At 36.5% G+C, this 19,197-nt stretch overlaps 1 protein-coding gene across 1 annotated transcript in view; it reads left to right on the forward strand.

The window, feature by feature from the left end:
* Positions 1-19,197, forward strand: part of LOC149831243 (TAF RNA polymerase I subunit A) — a 63,444-nt gene that overhangs the window by 21,910 nt on the left and 22,337 nt on the right. The window contains exon 6 of the mRNA XM_090013765.1: positions 6,233-6,669. Coding sequence (XP_089869891.1) covers positions 6,233-6,669 — 437 coding nt within the window. The remainder of the gene's footprint in view (positions 1-6,232; positions 6,670-19,197) is intronic.

Genomic DNA, 19,197 nt, shown 5'->3' on the forward strand with positions numbered 1-19,197 from the left:
ACCAGATTCAAATCAGGATGGGAATGAAGGAGAAATAGGGGTGAATCATGACCTGATGCTGACTGCCTCGACATGCTTTGATACCATGTGAAAGCTGCCGCGCCCCTTGGCCTGCGTGCCCTGTTACACAAAGAAACTAGAGAGAAAGGAAAAATAGAAGAAGAATACGATGTCATGCCCTAGCTGGGACATCTCTCTTGTTTTTATATTACCTTAAGATTACATGGATAAAATGCAAAAATACCCTTTGGGTATTAAACACATTAGAATAGGATTACATAAATGAGAAATATCTAAAGTACCCTTTTGACATGATTTCTATTTCTAACAACTTTTTTATATATATATATACATTTTTAATACTCTCCCTCAAACTTACGATTGGATAACCAAAAGTTTGTCCAATAGGTAGTGAAATCTAGGAGCAACGAGAGGTTTGCTGAAAAAATCCGCCAATTGAAATTCTGAGGTGACATAGGGAAGATTGATAGTGCCTCATCTCGTACATAGTGACAATCCATCTCAATATGCTTGGTGCATTCATGAATGTCAGGTTGCTGGCAATGTAGATTGAACTTTTATTGTAACAACACATCCTTGATGCTCCTTTAATCTGGACTTCCATGTTAGTCAACAATCTTCGTAGCCAGACCACTTACATGGTAGTTGTAGACATGACTTGGTATTCTACTTCAGTTGAAGAAAGATATATTTTCTAGTGCTTCTTACATCTCCATGAAATCAATAAGTCACCTAAAAACAAATGAAAACTAACGGTTGAATGTCGGTTATTGGGAGTACCTCCCCAAGCAGCATCAGTATAAGCAATTAAATATGATGATGAAGAAACAGACAAGAAAAGTCTTGCTGTGTGAATTGCATGCGCAATGTTACGTCTCGTAATTGAAAGATATGTCAGTGCCCCCAACAAGTTGTTTGTATGGTATTGGATTTTCAAGTATTTTCTCATCGTCAATCTTCATTTTGACATTTATAACTTCAGAAGTGTCAACCTTCTTATCATTTGAGATACCAAACCTGACAACAATATCTTACGTAAATTTAGATTGAGTCAACAAGTAACCTCTAGAAGAATAAGCATCTTCTATACCAAGAAAATATTTTAAAAATCCCAAATCACTCTCTGTTTGTCACTTCCCATGATGATCATGTCATTTACTTAAAGGAGAAGAATAATAATACCTATATTCAAAATCTTAACAAATAGAACTGTCAATTAATCAAGATTGAAATCCAACATTAAGTATAACTTGACTAAACCCGTCATACCAAGCCTTTGAAGCTTGTTTAAGGTCATACTGAGCCTTCTCTAAACAAAGAGTCTTTCTTTCAGGAATAGTTATCCTAGGCGGTGCCTTCATATAGACTTCTTCAACCAATTTTTCATTGAAAAACATGTTCTTTACATCCATTTGATATATAAAGCATTTCTTCACATAGGCAAGGGCTACTACGGTTCTAACTGTGGTCATCCAATAAGCGCAAATGTTTCTTCATAATCTGTTTCATACTCATGGGAGTATTCCTTGTCCACTAACTTAGATTTTGTACCTTTCAAGAGTTTCATTACTCTTGGTGTTTATCTTATATACCCATCGACAACCTATGTGTTCCTTTCCTAGAGGAATATCTTGGATAGTCCAAGTATTTGCTTTTTTTAAAGCATTTAATTCTACCATCATGGCTTCTACCCATTCAGAATGTCTCTCTGCTTCTGCATAGTTTGAGGGTTCTATATAGGAATGTATCAATGCAATGTTAGCTTGATACTTGGGTGAAAAGGACTCATAGGACACAAATTTCCTAGGGAGTATTGATACTCTAGATGACTTTCTAGTTTGTATTTCATTATATTTTTTAAAGGCACATGGATGTTGAGAACTACTATGCCTGGAATATTGAATCCAGTTTTGATTTCGTGGTTGTTCTTTCCTTATCTCATTATCATAAGATTCATCTTTATTCACCATATCATTTCTGATATCCTGATCCTCGTCAAGATCATCATCACAATCACCAAACTTTGGAATGAGATCCAACACGAAAGAATACTCAATTATTTTTTAGGATTTTCAAATTCAAAAAATTTCTCTTTTTCTAAGAAAGACACATTTTCATAAAACATATAATTTCTTACATTTAAAATCAAAGCATCTATAGCCTTTTTGGTTATTTGTATATTAAAAAAAACACAAGGAATAGCACGAGGGGAAAGTTTATTATTTTTATCAGTGAAAACAAAACATTTGCACAAAAAAACTCTTAATCGAAAATAATCAGGAGTAAATTTAAAAAGTTTTTCAACAGGTGATATATTTTTTAAAATGACAGATGGCATTATGTCAATAAGGTAAATTGCATTTAATGTGGCTTCAGCCCAAAATCCTTTAGGTACTTGATTTGAAATAGGCAAAGTTCTTGTGGTTTCTATGATGTGCCTATGTTTTCTTTCTACTAAGCTGTTTTGTTATGGTGTGTAAGGACAAGATTTTTTATGTGTAATACCATTTGCTTCTAGGTAATCTTTAAAATCTTTTGATAAAAATTCTTTCCTTGAATCATTGCGAAAGATAGAGACATTCTTTTGAATATTTTTTTAATCAAATTGTGAAATATTTGAAAACAGGAAAAAACTTCAGATTTGTGTTTAAGAAAATAAATCCAAGTGTCTAGTAAATTCATCAACAACGATTACATAATATGCAAACCAACCCTTAGATATAACAGGTGTTGGACCCCAAACGTCCGTATGTACTAACTCAAGCGATCGTGTAGGTACAAAAGTTTTTTCTTTGAAAGACAACCTATTAATTTTTCCAAGAACACAATCTGCACATGTAAAATTGTCAAGATTACAAAATATTTTCATATTTGGAAAGTGTTGAATTTTGAATATATTAGGATGATCAAGTCTTTTATGTCATAAATTTAAATCTAGTTTTTGAACATTACAACAAAAAGTATTGGCTATTTCTAAAAAAATTCATGTAGTATAAACCTCATTTTCTATGGCCTTATCCAATCCTCTTCCTTGACTGGCGATCCAGCACTCGACAACCAATAAAAAAGAAGGAAACATTGTACCCATGGTCAGATAATTGTGAGACAAATAAAAGATTTAGGATTAATTTGAGAATATATCAAATTTTTGGAATATAATTTTCTTTGGAACATTTTTGAATTTTTTTATTCTTTTTATTTCAGGAGATATGCCATCAACATTAAAAACATTTGACATGTATAAGTTATGACATTCTGACAAAATATCACTATTTGGCTTCATATGAAATGAGGCACATGAATCAAGAAGCCAAAGAGATTTTCTGGGGTCAGAGATGCCAATAGAAGGGATCGCGGTTCCGATTGAAGAAGCACCTTTTGATAGAGGTTGATGAGCTTCTATAAGTTGAGTCAAGGACATGCTCCCAATGTTTGATTCTTGGGTAACCGAGGTTACTTTCTTCTCATAGGATCTCTTTAATTTAGGATAGTACGTCTTGACATGTCTGGGTTCTCGGCAATAATAACAAATAAATTTTTTCTTCTGAAACTCATTGCTTTGTTTTCCATAGTGATCGTGTTTGCTCTTTTATAATGTGGTGGTTTGTAAGAACGAACATGGTTTTTCGGCCTAGACACGGCTAGGACGAAGTCATCATTATCTTTAGATGTCTTATTTTTGAATCTATTTTCTTTTATACTTAGCTCTTCAATGAAATCTTTAATAGTGTGGACTTTTCGTCTACGAAGAAAAGTCGATTTAGTAGACTCAAACTCCGGTCTTAGACCATTAATAAATCGATAGAAATGCTCTGGATCAATTTTTCTTTGGCGGAGTTCTATGTTTTTGGGACAATGCCATCTAGGCTCAAGAAAAGCCAACTTGTTACAAAGATTGGATAACTCACTAAAGTATTCTCTAATACTTTTCTCCTTGAGTCGTTGTACGTTATTTGTCTTGTAGTTTGCATATGTGTGCAATGTCTTTAAGAGAATGTATCTCTTAAGGTAGTACCATGCTTTGTTTACATGTTCAAATTTTGCTGGACTCGAGCATTTTTTGATATCAACACTACTAATGTGCCAAAACAATCTTGGTGTGCCCCATTCTCTTTTCATTTTTTCTCATAACTGGTCATAACGTTGTTCTTCTCTACCTCCGTAGGAGGTACTTCATTTTCTCTTTCTACCTTAGTAAGAATTAGCTTAGGTTTCAAATCGAACCCATCTACTAATCTCGACAATCCTTTCCCCCATATTAGGTGCTTCATGATCAAAACCCACGTTACATAGTTTGTGTCATTGAGCTTAATGGGTTTTATGGTGATATGATCATTGTCATCCATGTTTACAAGGGCTACAGGGAGTAAAAAGAAGATAAAGAGGAAGGAGAAAAAGAGAAGAAAACAAGAAAGATTACAAGCACTCTACCACCAAGAGAGCACCTCCAATGAAGATCACGAACACTCCTCCACAAAGTGAGTACCACAGTTTCACAAGTACTTAAATGGATCTTGCAAAAGAAACTTTATCTCTTCCAAATCTTGAGTGTCACACTTCCCAATGCACTAAAAATAAGCTTGATCTTCCAAGCTCTGATACCATGAAAGGAAACAAAGGTCCTTCGAAGATGATCACCAAATCAACAAAGTTGGACACTCAAAGAGTTCCACCAAAGCACCAAAAGAGCATACACAAGCCACAAAATGGGCTCACACACAAACACCCACTAAAAGGGCAAGCACAAGGAATACAATTATTATTTTATTCATCAACATACATTACAAGGGGAGTCATCTCCTATTTATAATACACAAGAGAGAGTCTCTTAAGAGACGTTGGAGCAGGTCCAACGACTCCATTTGGTGTCGTTGGGCCTGTCCTAACATCTATTTGGACTAGTCAACATTGTGTTGATTAATCCAAAAGAAACTAGAAAAAAAAGAAAAATCCTAGTTCTAACCTAGTTACATTGTAATATATATATATATGTATATATATAAAGAATACATACATATATGTATATATACTTGTATATATACATTTTTAACAGTTAAGTCCGACACAACATGGAAAACAAAATTTGAAAGGCGTAACGGTTTTAAGGGTAGTGTTTGGGAAGGAGAAGAAAATGTAAGGAAAAGAATATATATATATATAGCATTTTTGTCTATATATTATTAGGCTTGGAGTTAGGGTGAAAACAAAGGAGAAACTGCCACTTCATATGTTTTAGGTTTGAATCCAAACCAGAGTTATCGGAAGCGCATAGGTAAGTGGGGAAGCGCGCTTCGGAAGCGCAAAACGTCGCGCTTCCGAAACGCGCGGGGACACACCATTTTTTAATGGGAAGCACACTTCCCTTTAATGGGAAACACACTTCCCTTTTATGGAAAGCACGCTCGCATCCCCTGCTCTTCCCCCTCACTTCATTTTTTCAATTTTTTTTTGTATTTTTATTTTTTTCGCTTCTCCCTCTCTTCCTAGGTCGCTTCTGGTTCGCTTCCTAGGCCGCTCCCGAGATGATTCTTGATTCGCTCCTAAGTGGTCCCACGCTTCCCGCTTCTTAAAATTTTGAAAGTGCCTCGCTTCCCGCTCCCGCTTTCCGTATCGCTTCCTGCTCCCGCTTCCTCAACTGGCAACCATGATCCAAACCACTTCTTTTCTTACTTTCTATATAATAGAGGTTGTGATCTACAGTTGACAAGCTATTTAAATCCACATTGCATCAATAAGTTTTTAGGCATGTATTCACTATCCATAGAAAAGGACAAATCAGATCTGATGATATGATAGTGAAATGGTTGAGGTTTGGTGATCGGACAATAGTTTGCAGTTGCAACATGCACAGGAGATTTTCTCCAATTCATATAGATATGCTAAGATTGGTCTCAATAAAGCAATTATTTTTAATTATTTTAGATGCTGTATAGAAATGAATACCTCGTGTATATATTTATGGGTGTTGTTCTTTCCATATTTCACAGTTTATCTTGGTAGTTGTAAAGTATAAACATAGTGAATGATGCTTAAACCATCATCCTTTTGTTAGTAGAACTAAATCTTCTTAAAACTTTCAAATTTCCACATGATGGATTCGATTTTTTGTTTCCATCACTCTCTTGTTTATGTGTTATTGATTCTTCTTTGTGCAAGTTCACAGAAGGATTTATTTTCCTTGTCATTAATTAAGCTTTTCTTTTGTAATCAGCCTTGTGCAGGAACCTGAATCTAGGAATGATCCAGTTGTACACATGGTTCATGGTTTGATATTGTATCAATTATGGTATGATAGCATTCCTGAGGAATTGCAGCTGAAAAACCATTGTAGACATCAAGCTGAAGTGCCTTCTACTTCTGATCCATTTGATGCCCCTTACAACAACTCAGAGCCTGTTGAAGCACCGGATTCTAATAACGCAATTGATAACTTAAAAGAACGATCTTTTTCTGGTTATAATTCAGAAAGTTCAATTGGTAATTTGAAAGCACACAATGATGTAAATGATAAGCCCTCAAATAGAAAGCGACTTGGAGGTCCTCATCCACTTAAATTTTACATGGATGGAGTTTCTGACATGAATAAAGCTGAAGATTCTGCTTATACTGATGATTGCTATGCAACAGACTTTTCTTTTTATTATGCATGTTGGTAACATCAACCTTTACCGTTCTGTCATAATTAACTTTGGATTCTTATGCTCATCATGTGCATGGTATCTGTTTATTTGTTTTGTTTCTCTGCCTTTGGCAAATTTATGCATTTTTTGTGTGCTTGTTGAAATCCTAAATTATTAATCTCGATACTGGAAGTAGTTCTATCTTGATGTTCAATTTGCTATGTTTAGGATCATTGTTGATTGGCTGACTTTATTCATATTTCACATCAACCATATTGTTCTCTAAAAAGTGATATTTTGCTTGTTATATATGAGTAACCATTCATTTTTTGCTGCTATTTCTATGCTGTGATCAATGAATTTCTTGCTTCATGGTTCTTAAATTTGCATATACCATTCTCTTATCCATCAAATGTAAGAAAAATCAGTGATTGAACCATATTGCTGGCTATGTAGTCAAAATCCCTCCTAGGCTACCTAGGTGCAAGCTTACAACTTAGAAGCACCTAGGCGGGTACCTAGGCAGGGAAAGAGAGGGGGTGGGGTGTGCACCAATGTTGGTATTTTACATTTGTTATGTTTAATGCATTATAATTATGTTTTGATTGTGTAATTTGAAATATTTAAATTTTCAGTTTTTTTCTTATTTTTATGATTTTTTACATTTTCATTTCAAATAATTTTATTCTTTTTTGTGGGTTTCTAACTTTCTATGCAGCATAGCTAAACAAATATTTGTTTAGATAGATTTGAATATTAGAAATGTAATTATGTTTTAATTGTTTATCTTCATTCATGAATTATTCAACTAAACAATTTTTTACATTTTAATTGTTTATAATTATGTTGTAATTAGTTGGTCCTGACTAGGCCAACTAGTCTTGCCTAGATGCTGACTAGGCCTTTTAGGGGATTGACACCTAGGCACCGACCAGCGCCTTTGACTACTTAGATTGCTGGTGCATTTAATATGATGAAACCACAGTTATTAGCATAAGCCTCACACTAGATGAGTTCTCATTTGTAAGCATGTCATATTTAAGAGATGGCATCTGGTGCTGCAGCTGATAATAAAAATCTCACTAAGCTAAATGCCTCTTCTTCAAGCAACAATGCTAAATTTCAGAACAATAACTGATCATGCCCATGAGTATGATGAAACTAGAAAATTGGGGTAGCTATTCTTTCAGCATGATATCATAGCCTTGAAAATGATGAACTATTTAATAGAGGCCTATTACCTCAACGAGTGAAAGAGAAGTGCAAGGTGCATTTTTCAGGAGTTTAGCATCTGCATAGAAGTGGTTAAGTGATAAAATTCAATGCCTTGGTGTCCCAACTAGAGTTGCCAGTCGGGGAAGCGGGAGCAGGAAGTGATTCAGGAAGCAGAAGCGGGAAGTGAGGCACTAGAAGCGAACTAGAAGTGAGGGGGATGCGAGAGAGAAGCGAAAAAGAAAAAGAAGGAAAAAACAGAAAAAAGGGAAGTGTGCTCCCCTAAAAATTTGGCACTTTCGAGCACGTTTCGAAAGTACCATGTTTTGCACTTTGGGGAAGTGCGCTTCCCCAAGTCTTAAAACGCTTCCGGTAACCTTGGTCCCAATTGAAATTCATAGTCTAATATTATGAAAGAAAGTTGCATGTGAATTAAAGCTATTGATTAAGATAGTTTTTTGTCAAGTCAGGAAGTTGGTGGGTCACTCTTTGAGATTGTGTAATATCTGAGTAGGATGTAGCTATGTTCTTAGTTATCAAAAGCACTAGTCGGCCTAGGTGGGACAAAAAAAACTAAACATAATTTTTTTTTTACAATAAGTAGTTTTAAAAGTGGGGTTAATATGAGTCAGATAGATTTTTTCCTACTTAGAAAGAGAGATAGGGGTTGTTGCATCTATTGCAAGGTTATACCGGGAGAAAATGTAGCTACACAACATAGAGTCTTAATTTTAGATCTTAGAATTAGACAATGCCGTAAAAGGGATAGACATAGGATAGATTCTAGAATTAAGTGGTGGGCACTGAAAGGTGCTAAACAAGGAATGTTTGTAGAGCAGATAGTTAAGGAAGCTGATTGGTGTCTCGAGGAGGATTGAGAATCAATGTAGAATAAAATAGCGGGTGGCATGAGAAAGGTGGCTAATGAGGTATTGGGTGAGTTTAAAGGCGGTGCACCGCTAGGTAAGGATACATCATGGTGGAACGATAATGCCAAATTAACTATTAAGGTTAAAAGAGAGTGTTATAGAAATCTAAGAGTCGTGATAATGAGAATTTGAAGAAGTATATAATAGCAAAGAAGGAAGCTAAAAAAATAGTTTGAAATGTGAGGATTAAGGTATATAAGGATGTTTATGACAAGTTGGATACCAAAGAGGGCGAGAAGAATATTTATAGGCTTGCAAAGATGAGAGATAGGAAATTGAGGGATCTGAGTATGGTTAGATGCATCAAAGATGAAACGCAAAGGGTTTTAGTCAAAGATGAGGAGATTAAGGAGAGATGAAAAGATTATTTTGATAAGCTATTTAATGATAGTCATGCTCAAGATCTTGGAGACTTGTCCATTCCTTTTCATGACATAAATCGTGACTTCATGCGCAAGATTCAAAAGAAAGAAATTGCGGAGGCTTTGAAGAAAATGAAATCAAGAAGGGCAGTTGGCCCAGATGGTATACCTATCGAGGCTTGAAAATGCTTGGGAGAGAAAGGTTTAGAGTGGTTGACAAATCTTTTTAACTTGATTTGACGAACAAATAAGATGCCTAATGAGTGGAGGAAGAGTACTTTGGTGCCTTTATATAAGAATAAGAGTGATATACAAGATTGCACAAACTATCGTGGTATAAAACTCATGAGTCATACTATGAAACTTTGGGAGAGGGTGATTGAGTCTAGGTTGAGGAAGGTTGTCATAATATCGGAGAATCAATTTGGTTTTATGCCTGGAAGATCAACTATGGAAGCTATACATCTTCTTAGACAACTTATTGAGAGATATAAAGAGAGGAACAAAGATTTGCATATGGTTTTTATTGATTTAGAGAAGGCATACGATAGAGTACCTAGGGACGTTCTCTGGTGGACAATGATGAAGAAAGGTGTTTCTCTCAAGTACATTAGTATAATTAAAGATATGTATGAAGGAGTAGTAACCAGTGTCCGCACTTGTGGAGGGGTGACAACCAATTTTCCTATAACGGTTGGGTTACATCAAGGATCTGCTTTAAGCCCTTTCCTATTTGCTATAGTGATGGATGAACTTACGAGATGAATTCAAGAAAATGTGCCATGGTGTATGTTGTTTGCTGATGATATTGTTTTGATTGATGAGTCTAGTGCTGGGGTTAATGCTAAGTTAGAATTATGGAGACAGACATTAGAAGCAAGAGGTTTTAAGTTGAGTAAGAGTAAGACAAAATATATGGAATGTCAGTTTAGTAAGCAACGAAGTAGTGATGAGAGTGTAGTGAAGCTTGGTGAGCAAGAAATACCGGTGGATGGTTTTTTCAAATATTTGGGATCTATCATTCAAAAGTGTGGAGATGTAAATCATAGGATAAAGGTTGGGTGGATGAAATGGAAAAGTGCAACTGGAGTGTTGTGCGATCGTAGAATGCCATTGCGGTTGAAGGAAAAGTTTTATAGGACGACTTTTAGGCCCGCTTTACTATATCGTACGGAATGTTGGGCTGCCAAGAGACATCATATTCAAAAAATGAGTGTAGCTGAGATGTGTATGCTTAGATGGATGTGTGGAAATACTATAAAAGATAAGATTCGGAACGAGGAGATACGTAAGAAGGTAGGCGTTGCACCCATTGAAAATAAGATGAGAGAGAATCATTTATGGTGGTTTGGACATATTCGGCGAATGCCTAATGATGCTCCAGTTAGAAGGATGGAGAAATGGGAAAATATATTAGTTAAAAGAGGTCGGGGTAGGCTTAGGAAGACTTGGATGAAGATGATAGGATAGGATATGAATGCTTTGAACCTCACCGTGGACATGGCATTGGATAGAAATGATTGGAGGAGAAGGATTCATGGGGAAGACCCATAATGGTTTTCTTTTTTTGGTTCATATCGCCGACCCCAATTGTTTTGGGATGAAGGCGTAGTTGTTGTTGTTGTAGTAGTTAAATTTAGTAACAAACATATGATTGTAAGTATGGATGAAGTGTGTAATTCAGTGTAACATGTCACAAAATTCATGAAATTGCATAATATTGAACATGCACAAAAACTTGAGGCACACCATCCCAAGGTTGCCAAACTAGGAAGCAGAAGGGGGAAACGATACGGAAAGCGGAAGCGAGAAACGAGGCATTTTAAAATTTATAGGAAGCGGGCAGTGAAGTGTCAATTTGAAAGCAAAATATAAATAAAAAATGAAGCAATATGTTAACTGAATAGGAATCAAACAAGAGACAAATAAAAAACTAAAATAAAGTTGATCATTCTTATATTTCTTGATTTTCAGTAAAAGAGTTAAACTTTTGTTAAAATCTTTCAATGATGGTTACCAATTTAGAGAAAGTACATGGAAAGTGAGTGGAAGTGTGAGGGAAAATACATGTAAGGCATAGACCTTGCATGTGGGAGTCATATAAAAAGCATTGGGGAATCGAGATTCTCATGAAGTTTTAGAAGCGAGGAGTATCACTCTTCCGAAGCGAGTTTTCGGGAAGTGTGCTTTCCACATACCTAAGAAGCTTCTGTTAACTTTGCACTATCCTATTATTCTCTCTCTCTCTCTTATATATATATATATATATATATATATATATATATATATAGAGAGAGAGAGAGAGAGAGAGAGAGAGAGAGAGAGAGAGAGAGAGAGAGAGAGAGAGAGAGAGAGATCCTGCCCCTGTTTCGTTAGGTCGCTGTTAGGACCCTCCAAAAGTCATAGTTTTTAGATGTTTTATGCTTGATCTGAACCATTAGATGTATTTATGAATATAGAACATGTAATTAATTAAGCATCTTTATGCTCAGATGTGTATTTTAAAGAGGTGAAAAAAAATCATCGTTTGATATCATACTAAAATTTTATGATAAACTGTTCACAATTTTATATCAAATCAATTTGAAACAAAGTTTGTTCCTTAATAAATAAGTATTGATAAAATCATCTAATGGTTCAAATTGAGCATAAAACACCTAAAACTTTGATATTTGAAGGGTCTTAATTGTGATGTAAAGAAAAAGGGGACATGATATATATATATATATATATATATATATATATATATATATAAACTGAAAAAACATAATTTATATGTGTGTCAAAAACACTGGCGTACACGTAAACAAAAAAATATAAAAAAGGAGAAAAAGGAAGAAAAAAAGAAGAGGAAGAAAAAAAAAGAAGAGACCCGTAAGCCTTGGTGCCACTTTCGACCAATGTTTTAAAACTCGCCGAGTCAACTCGGTGACTCGGCTCGGCCCGGCCCTCCAGCGAGTCAACCCGACAAGCATAACTCGGGCTGTGAAGACTTGGCTGCTGACTCGGTCGAGTTCTGGGATTTTTGAAATTTGATTTTTTGGGTATTTCAGAATAAAAAAATTTGTAATATTATTGAGAGAATTACTGGCTTTCTAATACTCGCCCGAGAACCTATAATTCCTAGAATAGATCGACCTTTTAAGGTAAATATGTCTCATTTTATTATCCATCAATCAATATTTCTTTGATTCTCCTAATCATGTATTTTGACCTTGCTATGATGACAACACAAATATGTTAACAGTTAATTCTTAACAACTCAAATGTAACGTGTTTAGACTTGCAAAGATTTCTAGAAATAAAAAAGAGTCAATAGAGAACATTTAAAGAAGCACAAAAGAAAGCATGTAGTTTTCTCCTCATTATGACAATGGCAAAAATATGTTCAAGAGTTATTTAACAAATCAAACAAGTAGCCTGCTTACTCTTTAAAAGATTTCATTAAAAATCTATTGACACTACAGAATGACTAGTAATGAACTTTTTCAACTGCAATAGCTTACTTCAAGATTTCAAATGGCTAGCAAACCAAAATATCTCAAGGCCCCTCTTTTAACTGGCCCAATACAAACATCAGGGGTTGCCACAAAATAAAAAAAAGGTGTTGTACTTAGTTGGAGGCCCTAGTGTACGAAGACAAATACTTCATGTCTTCAAAAATATGAATGTCTTCCACTTCGGCATTATTATAGACTAAAATAAATTGTACCAAGTTAACAACGATCGCCATATATTTTGATTCTCAGCTGACAGATCACAAATTTCCTTAATGGTAAATAAAACAACCAACTGCATGCACGTACACACACAAAACTGCTTACTATTACCAATAAAACTTCATGCACACACATGCACACGCACACATGATGGCTCATTATTACCAGTAAAACTTCAAATGAATCCCGTATCAAAGTATTTTCATAAGTTGCAATTTTATCTTCTTTGAACATCTCATTGAAGCCATGATAAGCAACTTCGAATATTTGTAGCGATCCTTCTACAAAGACATCATAACTAATAAATATTTGTTAGAAAAATTATATATATATATATATATATATATATATATATATATATGGTTTGAGACAAATTATATAGTGTTTTTCTTTTAAAATCAAAAGTTAACAAAACCCGGTCCGAGTCACCGAGTTGACCTGCCGAGTCACGAGTCAATAAAGAACGAGTCGAGTCACTGGGTTTTAAAACCTTGCTTTCGACAACTAAGGCCATGTTATACATAAGGCAGATAGTAGTGTGAATTATACAAGTCCATCTAATGGAAATATGATGTGAGCTATCCAAGACCATTTTGTGAGCCTGCAGTCCACTGGTGAGGGTATGCAATGTTAAGATTGTGTCATCTGTTGCAGTCAATCATAATGGATATTACATACTTTGATGTGTCATGTGAAGGAGAGGTAGTCATGACTAGGTTTGAACAAAGTTTGCATGGAAGAGCCATCTGATATGGTGGAGTTCATATAAGTCTATTAGGCAGACATTTGTGTCTGAACAGTCCTTGAGATTGTGATTTGAAAAGTATGGATAATCTCAAATCCTATAACTTTTTTCAAACAGTGAAGCTGTTTAGATTGGCCAATCACATATGATTCTTCCCTTGTATGTTTATATGATCATCTCTACCGTTCTGAAAATAGGACTAATTTAATAAAATTGTTTGATCAGAATGTTTTCCATTCGACAAGGCTTTTCCAGAGGGAAGATAAAGAGGAGGGAAGGAGGGAGGAGGAAGTGGGATCAGCATAAATGGATGGTAAGGAAGGATCGGACCTATCACTATTCCACCCTTCTTGGGTAGGATGGGAAAGAGAGGTAGGTGGGGCTGGTTGAAGAACGGAATATCCGGACTCAACTGCTTAGGTCGTCGCGCTGGCAAAGGGGGGTGTTCGCGGGAAGGAAAAGAAAAAATGGACAATCGGGACAACTGTCAGAAATATCAACCTGCAAGAGTTAAAGATGAGGTAAAGAGCAAGAGTTAAAGATGAGGTAAAGAGAGAGGAGAAAGAGGAGAGGAGTCGGCAGCAATTTGTTATTTATAAGTGTGGTACAGGGTATAACATTACACAAGTAATAAAATTGAATTACAAACATGCCACCGCCCACACATCCCTAGGTGGATCCTTGGAATGTGGTGCGGGTCAAATCCATGATCCAAACTAACAACCTCTCTCAAGTTGAGTATGGTCTTTGATCATGCTCAACTATCTTTGAGTGCCCAAAATTGATGAGTGGATAATCCCTTGGTAAAGATGTTAGCAACTTGCATATCTGACCGAACATATGCAGGTTCAATTTCTTTTTCTTCCACCTTTTGTCTAACAAAGTGTTGATCGATCTCGATATGCTTCGTGCGACAATGAAGGATGGGATTGAAGGCAATATTAATAGCACTCTGATTATCACAAAGAAGCATAGAGGACGAGATCGGTTCTTGTAATTCTTGCAGTAGGTGTCTCACCCACGTAACATCGGTTGTTCCTGCTGCCATTGCACGATACTCGGCTTCAGTACTAGATTACGCCAATGCTTTTTGCTTCTTGCTACTCCATGTTACAATATTATTGCCGATAAGAATGCAATACCCTGAAACTGATCTGCGCTCGTCTGGATCACCAGCCAAGTCCGCGTCTGTGTAGGTGAATAGTCGATGCCCTGACGTATAGGCTGTGTCCTTGGTATACATCAGGCCATCTCCAATCGTACCCTTTAAATACCGAAGGATCCTTTTTACTCCTTCCATATGTACATCTGTAGGAGCATGCATAAACTGTGAAGCCTGATTGACAGAGTATGCTATGTCAGGCCTAGTGAATGTTAAGTATTGTAACATCCCTACAACTCGTCGATACAAAGTAGGATCATGATAAGTAGTGCCTTCTTTAGCACTTAGCTTATGATTTAGAAGGCAAGGTGTGCTAATTGGTTTACAATTCTCCATCCCTGTAGCAAGTAAAATATCAATAGTATACTTATGTTGGCTCAATGTAATAGTCTCATGTCGACTATCAAGTTCCACACCCAAAAAATATCGCAAGGGACCCAAGTCTTTCATCTTGAATTTAGCCATCAACATATACTTAACCCAAGATATGTGATCCTCATCACTCCCGGTAATAATGATATCATCAACATATATAAGTACCCAAACAATAGCTGAATCACTTTTGAATATGAACAATGAATGGTCTAGAACACTTTTAGTGAACCCATGATGCTGGATCTCTGTGGAAAAACTTTCAAACCAAGATCGAGAAGCTTGTTTCAAATCATAAAGAGAGCGTCGAAGTTTACATACCCAATTTGATGAATCATGCATGCTATATCTAGGTGGCTGCTCCATGTAAACTTCTTCCTTTACTTTACCATGCAGAAAAACATTTTTAACATCAAGTTGACTGAGTGACCATCCATGTTCTAACGCCAATGCAATGATAATCCTGACTATGCCCAGTTTTACTACTGGGCTGAACGTTTCATCGTAGTCCTGCCCATATTACTGTGTGAAGTCTTGTGCAACCAGACGAGCCTTATAGCGCTCAACACTGCCATCCGGTTTGTGCTTGATCTTGTACACCCATTTGGATCCTACAACATTCTTGTTATCTGGTCTTGGTACAATTTCCCATGTATTGCATTCATGCAATGCTTCCATTTCCTCATTCATCGCCTCTACCCAGGCACAGGAATGTACAACCTCATGAAAAAAGGAGGGTTCTGTTTCTTTGGACACTCTAGTTAGAAATGTTTGAAAATCCAAAGAGAAATTGTTATAACTTACCCATCGATCTGTAGGATGTTTAATCCGAGTGGAACGTCGTAGATGAGTTTCATCATTGACTGGATGAACTCTACGAGAATAAACAAGACCAGAAAAACGTGAGGATGTTGTTGTAGGAGGAATGTCTTCCATATGTGGTTCCACATCGAAAGTATAAGGTTCATTGTCTGTCGATAAAGATGAATCCTCATAAGGCAACGAGTCATATAAAAGTGAGTCACTGAGCCAAGGATCATAACTATCTTGTGTATCAGTGGAAGATGAACCAGAGTGTCAAAATTTTCATCATAAAAAAAAACATTTCTAGATACCCGAATTTTGCCTGTATGAGGATCGTAACACCTGTATCCCTTATAGTCATCTACATACCCAAGAAACTTGCACTGTATAGCTCTGTCTTGAAACTTATTTCTTAATGAATGATCAATATGAACATAACATACACAACCAAAAGGATGTAGTTCTTCATATGATGGATGGCAATTATAAAGAACAAAATCCGGAGAATTATCTTCGAGGATGGTCATGGGCAACCTGTTAATAACGTAAACAGCTGTATGGAAAACCTCTGTCCAAAGAGAGAAAGGAATACCCACAGTATGCATCATGCTCAAGGCTGTCTCAACAATATGCCTGTGTTTTCTCTCAGCTACTCCATTTTGTTGAGGGGTATGAGGCCAAGAAATGTTACGTGTAATGCCATGCTCCTTCAAATATTCACTAAAATCATGGGATATGTATTCTCCCCCCCCCCCATCACATTGGAAATATACAACATTGGTATTGAATTGGTTTTGGACTAGTGCATGAAACTGTTTGAACAACTTGAAAACCTCATGTTTGTTTTTCATGAAGTAAATCCAACTAAAACGAGTGTAAGAGTCAAGAAAGATTACATAGTATCATGATCCAGAAAGAGAGGCAGTGGGCACAAGACCCCAAACATCTGAGCATATAATCTCAAAAGGCTTTGTTGCTCTTTTATTGATACTATGAAAAGGAAGTACATGACTTTTGCATAAGTGACAACTTGGACATTTTGACTCTAAAGTGACTGCGGGTATTAAACCTTTAGCAGGCAACTTGTCAAGAAAAACTTGACTATAATGACCCAAACGAAGATGCCATAAGTCTGGCTTGTTAAGTTTCAAGACTCTAGATGAAGAACTATGATCTGTAGATCGACTCAAAAATGTTGGAAAGGAAGAAGCTGAAGAAGCCACGGCTACAGAAGACGACGTCTTCAAAGGCACATGAGATTCTTCAAAGATGTACATGTTCCCGCACCGTTCACCTTTAGCGAGCGTCTGCTTGGTGTGAAGATCCTTAAGATAAACAAAAGGAGTAAATTCAACGGAAGAATTTGTTTCATCAACTAATTTTGACACAGATAGAATATTCTTTTGAATAGCAGGTGTGAGTAAGACATTTGACAAGGGTAATTGAGATTCAGGCAAAGAAAGTGAGACATTTCCAGTGTGAGAGATGGGGTGGTGAGATCCATTTCCTATGACTATAGTGTCATTTCCAGTGTAAGGAGTCAAGTGAGAAAATTTACCTGCATCAGAAGTAACATGTGGTGCTGCCCCTGAATCAATATACCATATACCTTCATCATTTTGGCGCAAGTTCATTTGATTGAAAGTAGTCATAAGGATATTTTGTACGTCCTGTGGAAGAACCTGTCCCTGAGGAGTACGTGCAAACTGATGAGTTGCCTTCTGCCCTGGCCTACTATCTGGCCTCCCTGTTTTGTTCCGGTTCTGAGGATTGTACCAGCAATTTGCTTTAACATGTCCCCGCTTGTTGCATAGAAAACAAGTAGGAACACATCCCCCTCGTGGTACACTGCTTCAACCAATACCTCCTCCACCTGGTGTAAGCAGTAATCCTCCTTTGTTCATAGGTGTTCCATTGGGACGAGGAGGAGTAAATAAGACTCCTGTTTGAATAGGCGTATGTGTCATCATCACAGGATGAGCATCATCTGACGCGTGTTCCTGATTTAAGCTGACCTCATATTGCAAAAGCTTAGATTGAAGATCATCAAAACATGGAAGAACTGAGACAACCTGGAGTGCTGTGCAAAACATGCGATATTCAGGTCCAAGACTACCTAATACCCTTTGTACCATATCCTTATCTGACACAGGACTTCCAATGGCAGCTAACTGATCTGTAATCACCCTGACATCCCCCATGAACTCTGTAATAGATTTGTTTCCTTTTCGCATGGATTGGAATTGCCACTTGAGTTGCAAAGCCCGAGATTCGGAAACCTGAGAAAAGGAATGAGCTAGTCCATTCCACAACTCGGAAGCAGATTGATCATCAGAAATAGTTTGTAAAACACGATCAGAAAGTGTGAAAGTTATGTAAGCAACTAATGTCTGATCCCGTTGTACCCATATGTCATAAGCATGATTGGTGGTTCGAAGTTGACTCACCTTCCCATCTTCACCTGTTATTTCTTGCATGATATGTGTAGGTGGGGCGGGTGATCGCCCATTTAGATGCCCATAAAGACCATGACTGCGAATAAAAGGCACAATCTGACGTTTCCAAAGTAAATAGTTATCATGGGATAACTTGTGGGTCATGAGGTGATTAAGAAAACTAGGGTTCAACTTGGAATCCATGGATTATATGAAGAATGAGAAGCCAAACTGTACTAACAGTGTATTAAGGAAAAAAAACAGCAATGCTGTGTGATGAAAAAAATATCAGCACACACGTTACACAGAAGAATAGTGACGTGCGAACCAGAAAAATATTGAATGCCGACTGTACTAACAGTATATTGAGGAAAAACAACAATGTTGTGTGCTGAAAATAATATCAGCACACACGTTACACAGAGAAAAAGAAACAACAATGCTTTGTGCTGAAAATAATATCAGCACACACGTTACACAGAGAAAAAGAAACAACAATGCTTTGTGCTGAAAATAATATCAGCACACACGTTACACAGAGGGATAGTGACGTGCGAACCAGAAAAATATTAGAAATATTTTGGGGAGAAAAAACAAAGATTCGGCCGACTGAAAGAATCGAAAGAGAATATTAAGACGTGCGTACCAGAAAAATATTGAAAATGAAAAGAATCGAAAGAGAAACTAGAATGACGTGAAATCTGATTAAGAAAAAGAGAAAAAAAGAAATCTGATTAAGGAAAAGAGACATAAATAAAGCCTACGTCCTTTAGAAGCACGTGCTGGTCCTTATAGGCCTTCTAGATGATTGATTTC

This window comes from Nuphar pumila, chromosome 7, assembly GCF_984573655.1.
Source record: "Nuphar pumila chromosome 7, dmNupPumi1.hap1.1, whole genome shotgun sequence".
NCBI classification, from domain to species: domain Eukaryota; kingdom Viridiplantae; phylum Streptophyta; class Magnoliopsida; order Nymphaeales; family Nymphaeaceae; genus Nuphar; species Nuphar pumila.